Below are 22,432 nucleotides of genomic sequence, written 5' to 3' on the forward strand. Positions count from 1 at the left end.
GGATGTTGCTGACCCCCACTGATTGCTGGAGCCACGGGAGAAGGGCTGCCTGACTGGAGCTGTGGTGCTGGAGACACAACCACTGCCAGAACCAAGCCAAGAGGAAGGCAGGGAAGGAGGGCAACGGGCACCCTGATGTGCTTTTCTCCCATCCTCAGCCTACCATGGTGGAACCCCACCCGAAGCTGGAAGGCAAGAGAGCCACAGGAGTCAGTCCCACGGGGCGCAGAGCAGGGCCAAAAGTAGGTGCAGGAGAATTTGGGGCAGAGAATAAAAACAGCTAAATGGTGTACCAGGCATTTTTTTAAATGCTGAGTGCATACAGAGATGAACGAATGAAGTGAGCTCAAAGCCTGCTGCTCAATGAATATTTGTTGAACTGCAGAAATGAGTGAAAGGACCATGATCTCTTTTATGTCCTCCTGCCCTAGAGCTCTCCCTGCTGCTCTGCATTCCAGACTTTTCACCCCTGCAATGCAGCCCTCGATCTGAGCTCCCTTCCCTCTGCACCCTTGCCCAGCCTCTCCTGGCCCCTCAAGTACCCTGCAAGAGCTTACAAAGAGGCTGGATTTTATTTAGGAGATAACAGAGCAGAGCAGAAGTTGTTCTGAACAGAGCTAGGACATTATCAAAAAAAGGGCTCGAAGTCCTGAAACGATTCCCAGAATCAGAATCTAAAATGCACTCTATAATGTTCAGAGTTTTTTAAAATGAAAATTTCAGCATCACCGCATTTTATGGAAGAAAAAATTGGTGGCTTCTGAGAAAGCTGCCCCAGACATTTGTGATACAAGCTCCAGACTCACCAGACACCTCATTACCTTGGGGGTGGCTGTTTTACGCTCATAGGCTTTTATTGCAAAGGCGTTTGAGTTTTCCATTTATTATGCCAATAGAGGAACTGTTGAGAAGGTGGGATGTGTGACAGAGACATTCTCAATGGTATGAAGCTGCTGGTAGCTCTCCTTAGCTACCTACTTGTCACCTCCTCAATCGTCAGTGGAGTCAGCTCAGCTGAATGTAGAAAATATAGAGTGCTTGATTACTCAAGGGATAATCTCCAGAATTCTGGATTTTGAAGGCACAGAAATTATTTGAAAGCATTATTTGGTCTGCTACTCTCATTAGATTTTTTTGTTTTTGCATGAGTTAGATACTAAATTAGGAATTGCTATCTATCAAAACAAAATTTCAAAGTAACTGCAGACCTATATGAGCCTGTTTTATATTCAAGTCCTGAAATCATCTTTGTTCTAACTCAGACTGATACAATTAGCAATTGCCACCTCATACCTCACAGATCCAGGTCAGTCAGTCCCCAGAGTTCCAAATATCTTATATAAAATCTAAAGCCAGATACACTGGAAGGATCGAGGTGGAAACCATGATTCCTGATGGACACAGCCCAACTGATCCAAGCCCGTACCCAACAGCCCAGTAAACAGCCCATCTTCACCCAAAGTTGTTTACATTTCGAAAAGCAGTCTTCTGCCAGTGCTTATATGAACCCATGAGATAAAATCAAACTTGCCGTTTGAGTTACAGTGACCAACTTCCCAGTGCAGCCATGGCTATCACAGGATTTGTCAATAAATTTCACTCAAATTGTTCATAAAATCTAATCCCAATTAAGATGACTGGAAATATTGGTATAAAATCTATAGATGAGATAGTAGTGTTATATCAATATTAATTTTCTGATTTTAATCCTTACATTGTGTTTATGTAAGGGAATACCCTGGCTCTTTAGAGAACACGCTGAAATATTTAAGAAAGTTCATGACTACAACTTATTACCCAATGATCCAGAAAAAAATAATTTGTACATACAGCAAAGAAAGAGAATGATAAATCAACTGTGGCAAAATATTAACAATCAGGGTATCTTTTTACTTCTTTTGCTATTTTTTAGAAGTTTGGAATTACTTCATAACGAAGTTGCTGAGAAACTAATTTCAAAAACCTAGAGCTGTCTTAAGCCTGTCACTGAAATGTAGTGATTTCAGCCATGCCAATGCTACAGAGTGAGTCAGAAATGGCGTCTCCTTTTTTGTCATCTTTGAGCTAAAATGAGTCATTTCTTCTTTCAGCTAAAGAACTCTTCTATTCATGGAGGAGAACACTAAAGATGCTTTCCACGTGAATCCTGAAGGTAAGAGGAATTTGATCATGTGCTCCTCTGCCACACTGCCCGTCTGTCCTACCGTCCCTTTTATGCAGGCAAGGGCAGGGACGCGACTCTCTTGACTCACAGAGAGAATAATTCCAAACCAGTCGATATCCACATGGTTACATTCGGCTGTTCTCAATGACCTTTCAATCTCCCCAGCCCTGCCCAGAAAACCCTGCTCCATTTTTTTCAAAGAAAATATCAAACGATTAATAGCTGATACCACCTAGTGGTGCAATTATGGGGGATTTTTATTGTCTTCTTATATTTTCTGTACTTGAGAGATTTTTAGCGATGACACTGTTATTTTTAAAATATGAAAATATAAAATATTGTTTGCTTGTGTTTTCCAAGGCAGCTCTACATAAATCCTTGCCATAGCTTTCTGTGTCCCCATCAGCCCCCTAATATTGTTGCTGTTGCATGCCTCCTCCCTCCTAACCCATCGACAAACCTTATGGAAAAACTCATAAATGGTGGACTCAGGCTCTTCTTCATCACCCATCAACAAGGAAAATCACTTTATGGCCTTAAGACCCACTGAACTCCAGTCACAATCTGCTGGCTTGACTCTCACAAGTTGTTGGTTTTCTCTCCCCTCCTACAATATCCTGTCGCCACTTAACTCACACATTCCACCTTTATTCCAGCTTGAACGCTATGCCCCTATTCTACCTTCCTAGAACGCCAGGCTCAGATGACAAATAGGTCATGAGGTATTATGACTCCATTTTACACGTGGAGAAACCAAGCCTCAGGGCTTGCCTCCGTACATACTACAGTAAAATGGGATTTAGATCTCTGAGACCAACTTGACCTATGTAACCCTGAGAATGCATGCCTTCTCTTTCAGAGGAAGTTAAAGATTCATGAAGATATGAAACCGACTAGTACATTGGCAGAAAAGAATTCTAGCCAAAGTTATGCTAGGATTTCCTGAGGGCACTCCAGGGTATTTACTAGTCTTCCAACATTGAAAAAGTCATAGCCCTTTGAGGGCTATCTGACACTTCAATGTCAAGAACCAAGCCTGAGCTTCCCCTCTGGGCCAGAGTTTCTCAACTTTTGCACTGTTGATATTCGGGGCCAGATAATTCTTTGTCGTGGGGGCTGTGCTGTGTATTGTAGGATGCTTAGCAGCATCTCTAGTCTCTACCCACTAAATGTCAGCAGGACACAACCACATTCCACTTGTAACAACCAACGGTGTCTTCAGACATTGCCTGAAATTCTAAGGAGGATGAAATTTCCTAGTAGTGACAATAAAATAATGTTACCAGATGTACCGAATGTCCCTGGGGGTAGGAGGGACAAAATAATCCCCAAGGAGAACCACAGCCTATCAAGAACTTTCTTCATGCAAGTAGGCTAAAATTGATAGTGTTCAGAGCAAATATTACAAGTACTGATAGAAAGGATAGCATAAGTCATCAAAGTGATTTGGCACGACAGGACCCTGTGGCATAACAGCCCCTCCAGGAGTACTCGGCAGCATTGCAGCCAGTGAATCAACCCAGCCAGTTGACTGGCTTTCCTGAGTTTCTTTCTCCTTTCTGGGCTTCTGCCCATTGATGCTAAATGCCTTGTGAGGTTTCCTTGAAGGAAAGGCAAACGAGAAAGAACAGGGTACTACTGAATCCTGGAACATTCCTTCCTTTCATGAGGCCGAAAAGGTCCAGAAAAAAAACTGTGTAGTCTGAACTGTGTTGCAAAGCACCAGAGGGATTTGACTACTATTTTTTTTATTTACATGTGTACTTATTTATAGACTACATTATTGCACAATGATTTGAGACTTCATCTCCAATTGATGTTTTTTAAACGTGCAGGTATGCGTTCTAGGCAGTGCCTTAACTAGAAATCCATTTTTCCATTCCTCAAAGAGTCAAGAGTAGGCGAGCTGGTGCTAGTAGATTTACCCAAGGTGCTGACAGGCAGATGGAGGCCCCGACAGTAAAATCACTAGGGTTGGTATATGCTCTTCCTAATCATCTTCACATGTGCCCCTTATACCCTAAGATGATCTCCTTTCCCTGCACCCACCCTCCCATTTTCCTCCACCCTTTACCCAACCTAGAGTTTGGTTTGCAAGGCTTCTTCTGATGCCTGTGCATAGCTGTGAAAACACAGGCAAGAACTTGAGAGCAGTTACGTGGCCATCCAAGGAAACAGAAACACAGCTCAGTTCAGGGTGAAAAGCACGTCTGGAAAGCAATGTTCATAAAAGAATTCAGAAGAAAAAAAAAAAAACTCCCTAAAATTAGGAAAGATTAGAATTAAAAGTAGAAATACAACTCTTGTCCGTGACTTTGCCAAAAGTGCCACAGTCCATTCTGTGGCCTTCAGCTTGATTTCTGGGCTCTTTTATTGAACTATAATCATACAATCCTGTCCCAGTGGTAACAATCACTTCCTAACAACCTCTCCTTGGCACCCTCTCCCAAGGTGGAACAGAATGCCACTCTGACTGGCGTGCCAGGTTCTTTCGCAAGAGCTTGGCATCCTTTGGGCTCTTCCCATTCCAACTCTCCCACCTCCATCCCCTCCCTCCTCCACTTCTCAGGCTCCCATCTGCTCATCTCTGAACTTAACTCTCCCCAGACTGCAAAAGGCTGGGAAACTTAGAAGCAGCCCCGGGCACTGGGGAGGATGTGCCCATCCTAGAGTGTGCTTTGAAGTGAGTCTAAAGCTCTATGCCTATAATCTTTTCATCCACCATATTCGCCTGCCAGAGTCCTTCAAATTTCTATCATGTGAGCCTCTGCTTTGACTAAAGTATGACGTTGCTCAAAATCTATGACCTTATCTAAGAGAGATAAGATGTTAATTTATGGACAGGAATTTGCTTATCAGATTAACTTGTTGGTACATCTCTAAGAAGAGGGCCTTGGAATTAGAACACAGGACAAGTTAATTTTGATTGCAATGGTGAGACTGACGTGATTGCAGAATTGCGCTCCAGACCTGCACTGTCCAATACACTAGCCACTAGCCACATGTGGTAATTTTAATATAAATTCATTGAAATTAAATAATATTAAAAATTCAGTTTCTCAGTCACACTGGCCACATGTGGCTGTAGCTGCCATCTTGGACCCAGCAGACAGAATATTTCCCTCATTATAGAAAGTTCTATTGTGCGGCACTCCTCTAGACTGCAGCTGGTAATGGCAATGGAGAGTTCTGGAAAGTAGGGGGAGCCTAAAATCACCAGCTCTGTAGGGAACAATAGAGAAAAGAATTCCAAAGAGAAAGTGAAACAAGGTCAAAGGCCCACTCCGTATGCTTTGCCAAGGGCCCCACACTGAGCAAACACGCATCCACCCACCCCAAAGCTCTTTATGTTGACACCTGCAAATGAAGGGGAGACTGGGGTTGGACTTGGGCCCTATTTCTTCCACTGTATGGCTCCTGGGATCTGTGAGCATCTCAGATCTGTGAAGCAAGACCCTACCCTGCATCCTGAGCTGAGAGGGGCTCAGAGCCTCATTCATGCAAAGGAGTCACTGGGCTCCCCGCCAAAGGGAACTCACCATCCTTGTGGTACATGGCAGCCCATCAGTATCTAAGAGCCTACCCTTGGGAGTTCCCAAATCAAAAGGAGCACCTTCTCCACCTGGAATCAGACCTCCACTCAGAGAGTCTGAAGGACGTAGAGGATCGAGCAACAGTCACCCCCTACTGATAATACTGGTTCATACTTGCATAGCACTTGCGGTAATGTGGAGCATCTAAACAGTATTAATTCATCTTATCCTCACAATAATTAGCTGATGAAAGCAGATGTGACCCACTCAACACTTCCTATTAGAAAAATATTTGTGCTTAGAATGAGGAAGGGATGTGCCAAAGTCAACCTAACAGATAAATGGCAGAACCAGCTGTCTGGTGATGGAAGTTACTTTGTACTTGTCCAGAACCCTCAGTGTGTTGTCCCCAAAGGGTATGACCTCCCTTTGGGTCATGCTGCAACCTCGGTTCATGTCCAGTCCCAAGCCAATGATGGAGCCCTTAACAGTCTCGTGGATTTTTTATTTCCAAGTGAGTCATGTGAACTGTTGAGCAAGAAGGCAAAGTGGACTCATAGCTAGAACGAGAACACTGGTGTAACTTTTCCCATGAATGCTGAGATCTAGAAAATGGTGAAGAGGAAATGGAGCTCATGGCAGCCTAGGCACTAGAACTACTGAATCTGTTTTCATGTGCACAAGACTGCTTTCATGGCTCCCCAAACTCTGAATCTTCAGTAGGAGACCCTGGAACATGCCAGTGGCTTCTCTTTGCTAGAAAAGGATCAGAGACCCAGAAAAATCGGTCAGATTAGTTCATTTGTAACACTTTTAATAGTTTTATGTCGTATTCTCAAATTTGAAAGAATTTCTCCCTGTATGGGAGCCATTTACATACATGGCTAGATAACAGATCAGAGTCCATATTTGCTTTAACAGAGCATCTACGTAAATACCTGGATATGAAGAGTAATTATTGGACTTTCACTTCTAGTCAACTCTAGTACTAAATCAGCCATTGTCCAAGGAACAGAAAGAAAAAAAATCAGGGTAATCAAATAGATAAAGCAATAGTGAGGACAGTGACAAAAATGAAATGATTACTTAAAATGTGCCAAATAAAGCAATACCCCTAGCAACGCACTATTTTGTTTCTTCCCTTTATAGCACAATCCCGGCACTTCTCAGTCAATGTCCGCTTTCTCCACCTCTAAGCCTCTGGAGTTGGAAACACCCATTTTATCAATTCGACCACTAAGCTGTTCGTGCCAAACTTTGATGCAATTCCCCCAGAGCCAGATGCCTGGATTTAACAGTGGGCATGTAACATGCACCAGAGTCCTGAGAAAATCAGTTTTAGGTTTGCCTTAACCACTCATACATAATACCACTATGGACCCAGACTCCTTCCATGTGGGAGATGCTTCTCCTCCCCACTCTCTGTTTTTACCACAGATGTTCAATGGACATTAGTTGAAAGACAGATGGATGGATGAATGGGTGTTTCAACCACTAAAGAGGTCAGCCCTGACTTTTTCTTAAAATGCATTAAAAAGGGGTGAATCCTGGTTTCACATCCTTCTCCCGTTGTCACTCAATGAGTATGCATTGGGAGTATTTATTACTGCACCCAGATCCAGCCTTACTTAAGGACCATAGCCATTACATTTTTTATTGGACAGGAGGCTTTTCTGCTAAGAGAGGGTGTCTGAGGGAAGCTGAGTAGAAGGGAAAGCAGAAGAAAGAGTTAATATAAGCCAGTAAAAGACATAAGTAATTATTTTCCTGGATAGGTAGCCCTGAAGTTTTGAATGAAGAAGCAAGTTTGAAAGAACACATTGTACATGACTGAGAAAGGGTGATGATTAAATCCAGTAGAGACAAGATGTGCTGGTACAAGATGAAGAAAGTAAGGGGAGAGAGAGGCACTTTGGGACTGGTAGCAATTTCAAGATGTGGCAGAGATGCACAGACTCCTGAGACGTAGGCAAGGAGAGGCTTTAACCTTGAGCCCACGAGCTACCCCTCTGCCCACCACCCTTTGAACTTCCAGTTCCTCTCTTTTACATACCAAGAATGAACAGAGCTGAGGGGCCTCAGTAAAAAGTGTCCAGCTTTTCAGAGAGAACCCTATGAACTTCTTAAACTCTAATAAGATGACCACTCCCTTCTCTGAAGCTCTGAAAGAAGAGTTTTTCCATGAAATTGCTTGTCACCCACTTGTCAGAAACTTAATGGCAAATAATGACTGGTCGCCCCTGAGTATTTTAAATAACACTAAGATGGACACAGAATGGAATTCGAAGAAATGGAGGGAATTTCTGAAAACAAATGAGCAGGCTGTGGGACACCATGAACTGTTGAAATCACTCATCATTACCCGAGAGGCAGAGTGCGTGCTCAGCCACACACATTAATTAACACGGGGAGGTTGGCTGTCAGCAGCTGCTGAAAATGTTGCTACCGCATGAACGAGCAAGTTTTGTATTTCACTCTAATGGGGGCCTTTTCCATGTATTTACACCATGAAATGGCAGGTTTTTATTAGGGGATTGCTTTTGCGGTGGTAAAATTTTCATGGAGATTTCCCACCTCAATTATAAAAGTAATAAACTTATTTTATTTGGATATTTTAGCAATAATTTATTTTATTTCATTACAAAAGTCATAATTTTTTTTGTTGCTTTAGAATCATCCTCCCAGAAGTAACCACTTCTAATATATTGGTGTCTATATAGTTTCAATCTTTCTTTGGTGTACGTGTTGAGATACATATATTAGAACTGAAGTTAAACATCTATTTTCTGTACCCTGCTCTCTTTTACTTTTCCCATCTTTTCTTCTCATTTAATTTTGTATTACATTATTTTAAAGATTAAATAATATTTCATTTTATGTCCATACATGAGTAGTTCAATAATCCTTTATAATTCAAATTTTAGATTTTTTTCCAATATTCTCTTTTTATAAATAGCACTGGAAGATTCTTTTCATACAGAATTGGTTTTTGCACATAATTGTTCATTTGGAATAAATTTCCGAAAGTGTATTTTCCAATTCAAAGTATATCTACATTCTTCAGGCTTTTATTAAATATTACTTCAGGCTTTTAATAAATAATAAATTCATTAAAATAAATTTTAATACTCAATTTATACTCAAAAGGTAAGGTGCCAGTTTCACCTCTACCACTGAGCAGCCAGAAGTGTTTGCAAATTCAATGACACCATCCTGAAATCTCACAGGGTTGGAAAAAATAACAAAATAAGATATTTTCCATAAAAATATTTGAAAATTGAAAATCCTATTAAAACATACATTGTTATTATTATCAATTTTTAAACTACCCAAGATAGATAAGGTATTACCTCTCTCAACTACATATTTCAATGATTAACAGTCTTTCAGAGGATAAAATCCTTACCAACCTCTCTTTAAATGCAACTGACACCCAATACATTTTGTTTATCAAAACAACTTTTTTGAATACTTTCTACACATTGAGCTTTGTGTTAAGTATGAGGAATGTAGAAGAAAAACATAATCAACACAGTTTTTGACATCAATGAGCTTCTAGCCTTGGAAGGTAAAAAGAGAAAGAAAGATAAATCAGAATTCATCATCAGTTCTGTGATAGGGTCAGGTCCTGGATGCTGTCCAGGAAGGGCATCCTCCACTTTTGGAAGATGCAAGGAAGTCCTTTCCTGAAGGAAGGAAAGCCGAAACTGAGGAGAAGGAGGCAGTTGGGCTTTTGATTGAGTGGCCATGTGCCAATCCTATTGCTTCTGAAATAATATTGAGAAAGCACATATTTCTGGCAGTTATATTCCTGCATAGAAAGAGAACTATTTGGCGTTGGGGGGTGGGGGAGGCAGCGGGGGGCGGTGGTGGGGAGCAAAGACTTTAACACGCCACATGGTGAGATATCTCCCTTAGGGATGTACTTTGGGAACAGTAGATGGTTATAATTTCTCTAGAAATCAGCCTGATATTTTTAGTTAATGAGATATGAAAGTCTAAGAGCAGAATTGTTTGGAATTATAGAAGAGATTTTAGAGGGGCACGTAAGAAAGATAGAGGGGCAAGACATGGCAACCGACAGAGAGAAGAACTTTGGAAGAGATGAGAGAGATGCCTACTAATTTTCTACTGTAAAATGTGCTACCTGTCTACCCACAAAATTCTTGTTCTTGTTAATACATGAAGTGATACGGGGCAGCATGTAGCCTCCGGATGGGTGGAGAGTGATAACTAGGCTGCCTGCTGGAGGCTATCATACCTGCTTTACTCATCCTTCATTCTGTGAGCATGTAAGTGCTACTGTGTGCTCAGGAGTCTTCTGTTAAGCAGGAAATCTCTTGAACTGCACAGAATGTTGACATCATTACCTGCTGCTCTTCTCATACTGACCCACTGGGCCAACTTGAGCTCTGTGTGCTTGGCACATTCTTAGAGCTTTAAAGAAAAGGCAGGAATTCTAATGGGGTCTTTTAGGCTATCAAAGACATTCAGAAATGCATTCCAGAAATTCAAGTGTGGATTAGCTCCTCTGCTTAAGCACACCTATGAAAAGTATCCCATGCCATTTGTATTTTGACTTGTAAATAAATTGGCAATTAACAGAACTGCGAGTATAAGCAAAGCAGCAAACTTCTCTTCCAAATTATATTGTTCTTGTGATAATATTAAAATTAATTTCTGTCTCTAACGTTTAACTGAGAAGCATGAGAATGTAACAATAGGATGTCTACCAGGCTAAAGATGAAAAATTATTGCGAATTATCTTCCAAGCAGAGTGTTTACAAAGATAAAGAGAAATTAACTAACCTTTTTTGGATATTGACTTCTTAATCCTTGTTTTCTCTTTAGTAGTCTCAGAGGGTTGTCTGGAGGGCACATCATCAATTATACGTTGTGCAAAGATGTGATGTTATCACTGTAAAGTAGCGAGTTAATGATATACCAGGTTCTGTCAGGCCAATGTCATGGTGGCCAAAGGTACAGACATTTGCATAGGCCCACCCACTTCCATGTGCACATACATCAGCACAGGGAGCCTAGCAACCATTTGAGAGATCGGCACACTCTTTGTTGGTGCGCACTAATGGGATGGTGGACTTATTAAGAAATCTAGACAGAGATACTTTCACAATTGACAATAGCACTTGCCTTTTAAGATGTTAAGCATATCATATCTTGTTTTTCTAAGTGCATTTGTCTTACTTTGAGATGCAGAAATGCATCACTATGTAAAGTTCATTTATCTAACAACCACATTTCAGTCGTCTTTGACATTCTCTGTCCCTGAGTTCAAATTAATGCACATGAACAGCTTTATTGAAGGAAACAATGAGATCTCAGAACATATTCCCCAGTAATATGGAGAGCTTATTGATTAATGGGAAGAATGAGTTTCAGAGCTCAAAGTCAAGTGCTCTTTCAGTGGATCTGTGACTCAGAATCATGTATTATATAAAGCCTTATAAAAATAGTCAGTCAGTCAGTCAGTCATTCAGTCACCCAACAAGTGTTATTGAACACCTATGGAGAAAAATGTGACAGTGGGTGGGGGCTGAATATGTAAAGGAAGCCAGACAGAGGTTACTCTGAGACCGTGATGATGATATTCAAAATGGAACACTGACAGGAGGCCAAGTGTCAGAGGTTTTCTTCTTATTCTGAGCTCTTCTACCTGGTTAAATATAGTAGCTACAGTATAAACTAAACTGTACTGGCTGTCTCTGGATTGTCCCTGGATTAGTCAGGCTAAGGCTAGTCATTATAACACCAACTTCTCGATATCTCAGAAGCTTAACAACCACAGCTTAATTTCTCACCCATGTCACAGTCCAGTGGACATCAGCAGGGGATGAATGATCCTTCCATCTACTGGCTGTACTAAGCCCTTAGGATCCTGAAGTCTTCAACTTTGTCTTCCTCTGTCCAATAATGGATCAGAGAGAGAGGGAATGAAAATGTACGAGAAGTTTTAAAGAACAGGACTAGACTAGAAGAGTATCATTTCTGCCCACTTTCAGAAGCCACAATTCAATCACCCAAACCCATCTTCTTACTACCCGGGAATCAATGAGGTGAACTTTGTGTGCCTGGAAAGAAAAGGGGAACCAAATTCTGATGGATATCAGAAGCTTTTACTACTCTTGTGATCTCCCAGGGTTCTAACTGAAATGGGGGGTGGGGAGAAGAAAGGAGGAATTGGAGAAGAAAAATGCTTTTGACACATTCTTGATAATTTCTTCTTAGACTTGCAACTTTCTCAGATGTGCACACAGCCCAGTCTCAATGCTCGAAAGATTTTCCCATCAGCACTTGGTCAAGACATTTTATTTTTCCAGGCCTCAGTTGACCCCTATGTAGAAGTGAGAGGTTAGATCAGAATTCTTTCAAGTCTTCTGGCTCTTTTCATATCTAAAATGCCATGATTCTAGAACTCCTGCTGCTCACTTCCTCCTGAGAGAAATAATCAGGGAGCCAGAGAAGCAATGCCAGTAGGCCAATAATTTTTTATTTTAATTTTAACTTCCCAAGTCCAAGTTTCTAGAAATTAAAATATATAAAATAGACAAGGTTGTTACCAATACAATAGAGATTTTTTTTTATGCCAAAATAAAGTTGTTTTGAGATTTGGATGAATGAATAGCACGTTCACATACACATATATAACACTCACAGAGATCCCTCTGTGAAAAAAAATAATCTTGTTTGAACCATCTAACAATGTTCTCCTACTACTCCTGCCCTGTATCAGTCAGTTTTGCAATGATAACAAACAGTGCTATCTCAGCGGCTTACAACATTCACATTTGCTCACTTTACATAAGGATGGTGAGTCAGCTGCAGGTTGGCCATAGCTCTGCTAACATTGGCTGGGCATCTGGGCTCCTCCTGTCTTCTCATTTTAGAACCCAGATCGTAGGAGTAGCCACTATCTGGAACATTCTGAGGGCATGTGGAGGACAAGAGCAAGAAGGCCTAAGTCAAACCATGCAATTATATTTAAAGCTTCTGGTTGGATATAGCAAAAGCAATCACAACCACTCGCATTCATGGGCCAAAGTTTTTCATGCAGCCAAGTCCAAAGTCATTGAGGCAGGATGTGTACACCTCCCACTGGATGCATGAACATGGCCAATGAAAATGGGTGGGGAGGAAGCAAATAGCCGGGACCAATAGTCCAGTCTGCAGACAGCCCCACCACCTCCACTGAAATTATAAATGTGACATTTCCCATTGTGAGGAAGTCACTCTACCTCTTTCCTTCTGCTGTGGAGAGTTCTTGGGTTGGAGAGAGTTAGGGGGGAGAAGCAATCAGCAATGGGGGAATGGAGGGATTTTAGTAAACATTTGTATAGTTCTCATTACAGACTGGGCACTGTTTTAAGCTCATCACAAATGCTAATTCATTTAACTTTCATCACAGCTCTGTGAGGTTGGTCCTAGCATTATCCCCATTTTACAGATGAAGAAACTAAGGCACAGAGAAGTTATATAATTTGCCTGTGATCACACATCTAGTAAGTGCGAGAAACAGGAATCCAACTCCGATAATCTAGCTCCAAAATCCCTATTTCTTAAACACTAAAAAGGGATGAAAAATGGGAGAATTCTAGCACCATTGATCAGCTGGTTCCTGATACGCTGCAATTTTAGGGAGCAAAGAAACCAAGAGCCTCTGGAAGGGGCAGATATTATTTCAATAAGACATGACAAATATGTTTCTCTGAACATACACACAACCGAATGTTGCAAGATCATTAGGATATAGCTCACTGTCTCAGACATGTTCTTGCGTAATCTCTTCTCTCATGAAACTTACGGTCTAGGGAAAGGAGACACACTATCAACAAACAAATAAGGGAAAAGTGTCATAGGTCAGATGACAGAAAGTGCTGTGGAGAACAGTCAGGTGGGACAGGAGAATGAGGAATGTGGAGCAAGACTGAAGATGGGTTGAATCTGGAGACAGTGATCAATGAAGGCATGCTGACAAGGTGACATTTGAGCAATGGCCTGAAAGAGAGGAGAATGATAAATATCTGATGAGTGAACACATAAATACTCAAGAAGATTTAGCTATCCCAGTGAGAGCTAGAAATAAATTAATTAATTAAAAGATGACTCGTTACTTACACCTGGACCAGGCCACCCTTTCCCCTGACATAACTCGAGCTGATCTCCTGGTTAAGCCCCTGCCCCCTTTCTGCCCTCTCACATGGCTGCAGCCACTCCCAATTCCACCAAAAGATCTCCTGTAGGACAGAAGGGGACACGATCACAATCTTCGAATGGCCAAGGAATGTTTTTTTTTTGATTGGGGACACGCAGGGGTTACGAAAGAAAACAGAGCTAACAGAACTACAGAGCAATGAGTAAATGAGAAAATGAGAAACTCTTTGAGCTTCAGTTTTCTCATCTGTGAAAGGGGAGCAACGGTGTACTAATGACAACAAAAAAACAGCTTTTCTGCCCACTGCGCAGGGTTATTATAAGAATAAAATATGATAATGATGCGAAAGTACTTTGTAAATTTTAGGTAACCATGTTAATACAAGTTTTGTCATTTTATCTTTGACGTTGCTAATCTGAGGCGGGAATCAGAGTTTAAACGGTGGATTCGCAAGTCCTGTGTGATGGTGGACAGTGCCAGTTACCTCTCTGAGCCTCAGTTTCTTCTGACAGACGGAGCCTCCCAGAAGAGGCATTATCATCAGGTGACATCATGCTGGCCAGCAGTTCCCAGCCATGGCTTTCCATGGGAATCATCTGGAGGGCTTTTTTTAAATGACCATGTACCAGTAGGCCCAACTCTGAACCAATTGATCAGAATCTCCAGGGACAAGGCACAGGTATCAGTACTTTTAAGATGTGGTTCTACTGTGAAACTAATTGTTTCTAAGTAGTTCTAATTGAAAACCACGGATGTCTGTGCAACGGCTTTGTAAACTGCAAAACATAGCCTTTAATTTATGGGTGTTTTTAATTGTTCTTAATTGATTGATCTCACAAGGGGCTAGTTTCTCTGGAAATTAAACCAACATGCATTTTCCACCATCTGTTCGAAATGTGCCCTGGCAGAGAGAATTGAAATTTCCCCAGGTCCTATTCTTGCATTCAAGCCAAGCAGGCTGAGTGAAAACCAGTCTCTGTCAGATCAAAGATGCTGCTGGGATACTGTGCCAGTGAGTGCAGTTGGTGTAATCGGATTTGGAAGTGATTCCTTCAGCCACAGGGAAGCACTCAGCATTCTGTTTCATTAAAGTGACTCCAGTGCAAAGGTGCATAAATCACAGTGTGGCAATTTACCCAAATTAGAGTACAAACCAGAGATCATTCTAGTGAAGTCCTCTTATGTGGAACCAATCCTGAGTTAGCTCCAATCTGTACAAACGCGCTCTCTGCTAATCCTTTGCCTGTTGTAGCAGGCAGCCATCACCACACTCAGCACCATCCCTTCTGTACTTCTTCACAGAGCACAAAATCTTCCAGAAGTTCTCTTGGGAAAGGAGGTAGAAGGAATATCTAGAATCCCAGGTGGGCATTTTCCATCAGCCTCTATACTAAGTCTGTTAACATTCACATAGCCACGATGTTCTGACTAAACGTGAAGGCTCTGATGTGATGGTCGTTTTATATAGAAGCGATTCCCTTGTGCAAAGTTCTGGATGTTTCTCACCAAAGGATATATCAAAACAAGAAATAAGATGGAAACTTTATTGAGAAGCAATAAAATGTAAACTTGATAATTGCAGTGATAAACAATTAATAATGATGAGTGATCACACGAGCAAGGGTCCATCCTGCTGTTAAAGTTCATAGCCAAATGTGTAAATATGTGGTCTGGCTATGGACAGATAAACGCTTGGTTACTATGGGCACATGTAGCACTTGAAGAGCTAGAACATTCATCGCCCCACCCTCAGCTAGGGTTCTCTTAGTACTACATGCCCGCCTTCAATGTCTGCATCAAACAGCTCTGTCATACTCTCCTTAAAAACTCTTCGATTCCTCTGCCAGAGTCAGAATACTAAGCTGACTCCAAGTCTCGTGCCTAATAATGCTAGCATAGGATGTTCTCCTGCATACAAAGTTTCATCCCACGTCATTAGAGTCTTGTGCTGCTTTTTCACCTTTAGGGCTTCATTGATTCATGCATTCATTCTACAGTCATTGGCCACTGACTTTGGGCAGAGCTCGTATAAATGCCTTAATCTTGAGCCTTTAAAATCACTAACCCCTCCTACTGCTTTTCCCACTCTGAGCAGATGATGCCCTCTGCTTTCCAAACTAAATGTTGGCATTCCATATTGAAAAGACAAGCCAGACTCCTAGAAATCACAGGATACATGGGGTTCTTTCCCTGTTATTCTAACCTCAAGCCATCCAACCCAGGTGGAGCAGCAGGTAGATGTATTTAAAATAAGTTTGCAAGAAATGAGACATTTTGCATTTTTAGGACAAGCAGGGCATTTGAAATTTAATTTGGATTAATCAGGAGATATGGCAGGCAGTGTCCTAACCATTTATAGTGGAGATCTGAAGTTGGGGAAGAGCACAAAGTGGCTATGGGGGTACAGACGGCTTCCTCTCTGGGCGTCGATCAGTCCTAGCAAAAGCCAAAGTTTGCCAAAAACATCAAGAGTAGAATGAATAAATAGATTATGGTCTTCCGTTCAATGTAATATGGATGAAGATGAACAAAATGAAGCGAAAGTGAATTTCGTAAAACTACATGTAGCCACAAGGATGAATTTATACAACAATGTGTTGTATCAGGATTGAAAGAAGCCAGACACATACACTCAAAAAATGCATATTGTACGATTCTATCTATATCAAGTCCAAAAGTAGAGGAAACGAACCTATTAGAAGTCAGGGGAGCAGCTCCTGCTGGGACAGGTGGGTAGAGATTGAGAGGAGACACCAGTGCTATTAGTGTTCTCTTTCTGGACCTGATTGTAACATGAGCATATTTACTTTGTGATAACTTATTGAGCAGAGTACTTATGATCTGTGCATGTCATATGTGTGACAGTCATTAAAGAAATCCAGATCTTGGGTTGGTCTGAGCTTGTCCGTGGGAATTGGGCTTGCAAGAACAAGGTAGAGCTCCCAGAATCTCTGTTCGGTCCATTTCTAGAGTCACAGGAAATGACTCAAAACTCTGAGTAGAACACTGGAGCAAATGAGTCAGGACAAGGTAGGGACTGCACTGGCTTTGGAGATCACCTGACATCAGGTCTTGGGAGCAAGTCCCACAAAATGGTAGAGCCGAGATAGCTGGTATTTAGTATTGGCTTCAGTGCTGGTTGGCCAGAACATGCATATGTGTAGACAGTAGAAGCTCCGATCTGTTATGTTTAACTCTCAGGAAGCCACACGGCTTCCTCTCTTAAGCCACGTCCTTGTACTGTGGACAGTGGGATCAATACAGGCTGTGGGACTGTGGCCCTGATTTTCCAACAAGGGAGAGTGGCATTTGTTTCTCAGAAGAGCAAGTTGCTAAGGCAAAAATTTGCCAGACTTCTTTTTCAACTGTTGGCCTGTGCGAAGAGACTTGGCTTGATGGAAGGTGATGAAGGAAAGCTTTTGGAAAGAGAGTGACTGAACGGGCTCAGCACTGATGGGGAAGAAGGAGTTTTTGTGGGGTTGTACCACAGTGGGACATAGCAAGATAAGAAGGCATATTTGAATAAGATAATGGGAGAAGCATAAAGAAAGGAGAGTCTTTGAGGATTCAGAAGCGAGGAGGCCAGGCAGCTGGTCATGGGAAAGGCGTGGGGTCTGCTGACTTGCTACAGACCTGCTCTTTGGTTCCAAGTCTTGCATTTCCAAACCATGGTCACAACCAGGGAGTCAGTGAGGAGCCAAGCCAAGATAATTGTCCTCAGGCAGAGGCATGAAGATGACTTTTCCTAATTGGACTCCAAATATTTGGAGCCATTTACCACTAAAACCATCACTAAAAGCAGGCTATGGAACACTTTTTGGGTGTTCCAGCCCCAACTGGGGTGGATAATCTTGATCAAGATCCTGCTTGCAATAGGGCAATGGACTCAGAGAGACAAAAACCAGATTTGTCCCCAGCTTAGTGTCTGTCATCCATAAAAAATGATCAGTGACAGAGGGAGGTGTGCCTAGTGCTGGGAAAAAACAATGTATGATCAGGGGTAACGTTCAGCGTAGCTCCCTTCGGAGTGAGCAGTTGTGATCATCTTTCTCTCTCAATGTTTACTATGGTTGTCCTGCTGGGGAGTAAGATGCAGAATGTGTTGGGAAATCATTGAAACACAGTTAAATAAATATGTCTAATTTCCTGGCACAGGGGTTTTAAGGCATCAGAAGCACACCTGGCTAGTTAGCAAATTTGCAAGATATCTTAGGAAATCCCAGAGGAAGGGGTTTCTTTTTAGTCCATAAAATACTTACTGAAAGCATTGTTATAGGAAAATTTTATTTAGGAGAGTTTCTTTGAGCCTGGAGCAGCGCACCAGAAAGTGTAACTCATGACAACATCTGCTCTTGCCTGCCCCTACCCAGCTCCCCATCCAGGCATTTCTTTTGCAAAACACGTGGTACCCTGATTCAGCAGAGATATCTGGATAGCATCTGACCCCGCCCAAAAGGTGTGATTAATAGTTTGTTGATCTCAAGCATTTTGATGCAATGTCCAAAAGAGCAGGGAAATCTCAATAAAAGGGTATTATCGATCTTCTTCAGCCAGTGGGTAGAATTTCCATCCCGAAGCCAGGCTGAGATCACCAGATTTCCAGAACAAATAATTCCTCTGGGGCTATAGGGACCTATTGAAGCTGGATTAGTGGGAATAAAGAACTTGAGACAGTCAGGCACAAGCAGAGTGGGTCGCTGAGGTGACCTCTCTGAGCCCTGGCTCTCTTGACTCCATGCCCACCCAAGACTTGGCACACTGTTCACCCCGAGTCAGTCACTGTCGTCTCCACTGTCTCCCCCCATAGAAGGGGCAATAAATGCACCATCGATCACAGGCTAAAAATTGGGTGATTTCTCAGATGGGCTCAGATTTGCCAGATTTCTCTCTCCCAATGACATGGGACTGACAGTTTACTAAACTGCTCTGTACTTCAGTTTCCTCATGTGTTAAAGCCAGATGGTAAGTCTACGGCCATGCCACTCTGAACAAGCCCGATCCCATCTGATCTCGGAAGCTAAGCAGGGTCGGGCCTGGTTAATACTTGGATAGCAGACCACTTAGGAAGACCAGGTGCTGTAGACCTGAAAAAAATGAGTTAGCCTTATGTGGCAGGTCCTTTGTTGTCCTGTGAGGTCAGCAAGGTTGCCTCACCTAAAAAAAAAAAAAAATTATTTTAAGAAAATAAAAATAAAAATAAAGTGGAATGGTAATACCTTGTGCTACTCATGCAGCTATTGTGAGAGCTAAATGAAATTTATGAGATTTGGATACATAGCACAGTGCTGGGGCCATAGTAAATGCTGCATTTACTATAGCAGGTGTGGTTTTAAACCCATTATGAGCCTTTAACAACTTGATTTAAATAAGATGATCCTGAGGGGTTAGATGGAGCAGGCAGTTTAGAATGTATAACCAGAGTGCATTTGGAATAAATCCTGGAAGAGTGACTAGAAGCTCCCCAGAGGATGGCATACTGGTTACCTCACAGGAGCCCTACTTGATGGCACCTATGTGTCCCAAACCTCTACTGTCACTAAGACTTACATTTCTGAGTATGTCTCAGGGAACAGGAGCAGGTGGACAAAGCCTTCAAGAAGCCCATTGTGTGGTATGCAGCCAGAAGGCAGGTGGGGAACACTGACCAAGAGTGATGGGCAAAGGCTGGTCTTTTGGGGGCTTGTCGAATAACAGTCATTTCAAATGTCCCCAGATGAGCAGCCTTGCCCCTGGATGTTCTTCTCTTAATTTAAAAAAAAGAAAAGAAAAGAAAAGAAAGAAAGGCCCATAAAATTTAAAAGAAATGTACGCCATGCGTTTCTGAGAATTTATTCTTCATTCATCAAATCTTTTGTTTTCTGAGTCGTTTGGAGCCTGCTAAGACTAACGAGCCCTTTTCAAATGTCTTTAAAAAAATCTTTTATTCTTACAAGGACATTCAGAGGCTTTGAAAGTTGTTCCAAGGGTAAAAATAATAATATTAATAATAAATTGCTCAAAATTCTCAACCCTTGCAGGTTCAAAATTTACTTAACACTCTGAACCCAGGGGACTTGAATTATGACTGGAGTTTGTCATTTCTTGTTTATGGAGCTTTTCCAAAGGAGAGAAATAAACCACATGGAGGTTCACTAGTGTTCACTGTGTGGTTCATAGCCATGCCTACAGCCCAGGAGATTTCCAGAAACTTCTTATCCTAAACCTCCAGAGGAAGGCCCCCTAACTCTGTGGCATCAGTGAGGCCAGGTTGCAGTCACACTGACTTATCAGGCTGGTTTACTTTTGGCTGGTGGATCAAAGCCTTCCCAGAACAGTTCTCTGGTAGGGTATATAATCTATGTCACATCAAATGGGCCATATGTCACATCAGATGACTGCTGGGTGGGGAGAGAACTATTTTTCTTTGGGGCATGTACAAAAGAGCCTACCACCATGTGGCTGCCCTTGAACACTGTCATCTGATGACCTCTGGTGGTGGAATTTTTCCCAGCGTGTGTGATCTATGTTTCCGAGCCAAGCCATCCGACCATGTTACATTTTCCTACATTCCTTTCCTCCTGTTTTGTCATTCACATTAAGCAAGGAGCAAGAATCAGTTGCAAACACCTAGAGTAAAGTGGTGCATGTGCCTGACCGGACTGCCATTTCAAAAAAGTTGCCTGATGCCTTCTCTTCCAGTGAACTTCTGATTTCCTATAGAAAGAGAAGGGAGACAACATGAAGGAGAATGTGACATCCACATTTGTTTTCATTTTGCTACTTTTTCTCAACACCAATCTTCTGAATGGTAAGTAAGAGAGTGTCCTGCTCTTTAATTCAAATCCTGAGGTGTTTTCAGAAAGAGTGGAGAGTCAGTCCATCATAGTCCTCTCGTTATGAGAAATGAAAATGTACATGCCGTTTGCTGCTATTCGGTTATTTGCAAAATGTTTGGCGTTAAAATAGATTCAAAAAATCAATACAAATGAATTAATGCAATTAATGCAAAAGCTTGTGATTGTGTTCTGACTTTCATCCTTATTCTGGGAGTGCAGTGAAACAGCTCTAAATACCTCATCTCTGTGGGTTTCCATATTTTCAAATTGAGGGAATGATGCTTCCTCCACCTCAAATGAAATAATGTATGTGAAAACTCTTTGGAAAACTGTTAAGAGACATAAGAGATTGCTGTTACATGGTGGGAAATAGGTACAGACAACTCTGTTTTCTGTGCTAATGGGGTAAATGAAGTTCAGAGCTACACTAGACTGTGTGTGTCTGTGTGTACATTTCTGTGTTCCTAGCCTTTGTATTTCTGGGTGTGTATACCTTGGGATATATCTGTGTGTATATTAACTTCTCCTATGTACCTTATCGCTAATGCTTCTCTGTATATACCTGTGTATCATCTGCATGTGTACCTCCCTGCATGTGTACATTTCTGAGTGTCTACCAATCTGTACTTCTCTAAGTATGCACCTATATATATTTCTGTGTGGAGTGCGGGTGCATGTTTCTGATATAGGCTCTATGTGGGCGTACATGTGTACCTGTGTGTATGGTACCTATATAGTTGTCCTTGTGTTTGTGTGCAACAGATAGTAGACAGTCCATTAATTTTAACTGTCTCCTCTAAAAAAGGTGAAAGGAACATTTGATTAATTGTAATTTCACTACTTTATTGTCTTCTATTGGGTCTCCTAGAGATACTGCTAATAACCAGTGAAACGTGAAAGAGATAAACTTTCAGAGAAAGAGGAAAAGGAAAGCAGGGATCAGTATAATCCACGGGGAAACTTTAAGTACTCAAATAATCAACAATTGCCCTAACTGGCTTCTGAGTATGCTTATTATTAACCAGAGGGTTTGGGGTTTCTTTAACAAACTCTTTTTTCTACTTCACACAGTCCTCCTCAGCCATGACCAAAACAAAAACAAAAACAAAGCCTTTGCTTCAACCAGTGAAATTATCCAGAAGAAATTTTTCCTAGAAGTGAGCAGTGTTAGAAATATTAGCAAAGCCCAGGCTGGCTGCCATGGATCATTTTTTGTGGGCCTGGAAACTGGAGCGTAGCTCATCTCCATTTGACACTTTCAGCCCGGTGTCCTCAGCCCCACCCCGAGCACTGTGTCATACCAGTCCATTAAATTCTTCTTTCAGAGCAGTTTTGCCAAGGGCCCCTTCTTCCCATCCAGGTTCTCCTCCAAACTTGCTCATTCTGATCTGCTCCTCAGCTAGAAGTTCTGACCCCAGGGCTAGCACAAGGGGTGAGACACAGGTGTGAGAGAAAAGAGAGAGAATACTCAGAGTTACTGAGACCAGAACCTGCCAGCCCTCCTCTCTGCTCTTAAATTCCTGAACCAAACATGTGGGCATCCAGCTCAGCCAAAGAGAGGATTGATGGGGGTTATGTGGATGGATGTGGCTCCCTAGCTCAGCAGCGTCAGAGCAAATTCTCAGCGTCACTGATCCCTTCTTCGGACCTGGCAGATAAGGAAGAGAAGAGGAGGCTGACTCACCAAGAGCTTTGGGGATTAGGCAACTAAAAAATGCTATCCCCTTGACATTGAATTGTATATATCACC

General features: G+C 41.9%; 1 protein-coding gene and 1 pseudogene across 10 annotated transcripts in view; both read left to right on the forward strand.

Moving 5' to 3' along the window:
- Positions 1-22,432, forward strand: part of PRLR (prolactin receptor) — a 153,290-nt gene that overhangs the window by 110,234 nt on the left and 20,624 nt on the right. For 9 of the 10 annotated variants that reach the window (XM_039842679.1, XM_039842683.1, XM_039842684.1 and 6 more), the window contains 2 exons: positions 2,091-2,152; positions 20,546-20,654. In XM_039842679.1, the coding sequence (XP_039698613.1) occupies positions 20,585-20,654 (70 nt within the window). In that variant the 5' untranslated portion in view covers positions 2,091-2,152; positions 20,546-20,584. The remainder of the gene's footprint in view (positions 1-2,090; positions 2,153-20,545; positions 20,655-22,432) is intronic. The other variant, XM_039842689.1, reaches the window with a different exon arrangement.
- LOC120586506 (uncharacterized) lies at positions 18,834-18,952 on the forward strand (annotated as a pseudogene).

The sequence above is a fragment of the Pteropus medius genome, unplaced genomic scaffold (genome assembly GCF_902729225.1).
Source record: "Pteropus medius unplaced genomic scaffold, Ma_sr-lr_union100, whole genome shotgun sequence".
NCBI lineage: Eukaryota > Metazoa > Chordata > Mammalia > Chiroptera > Pteropodidae > Pteropus > Pteropus medius.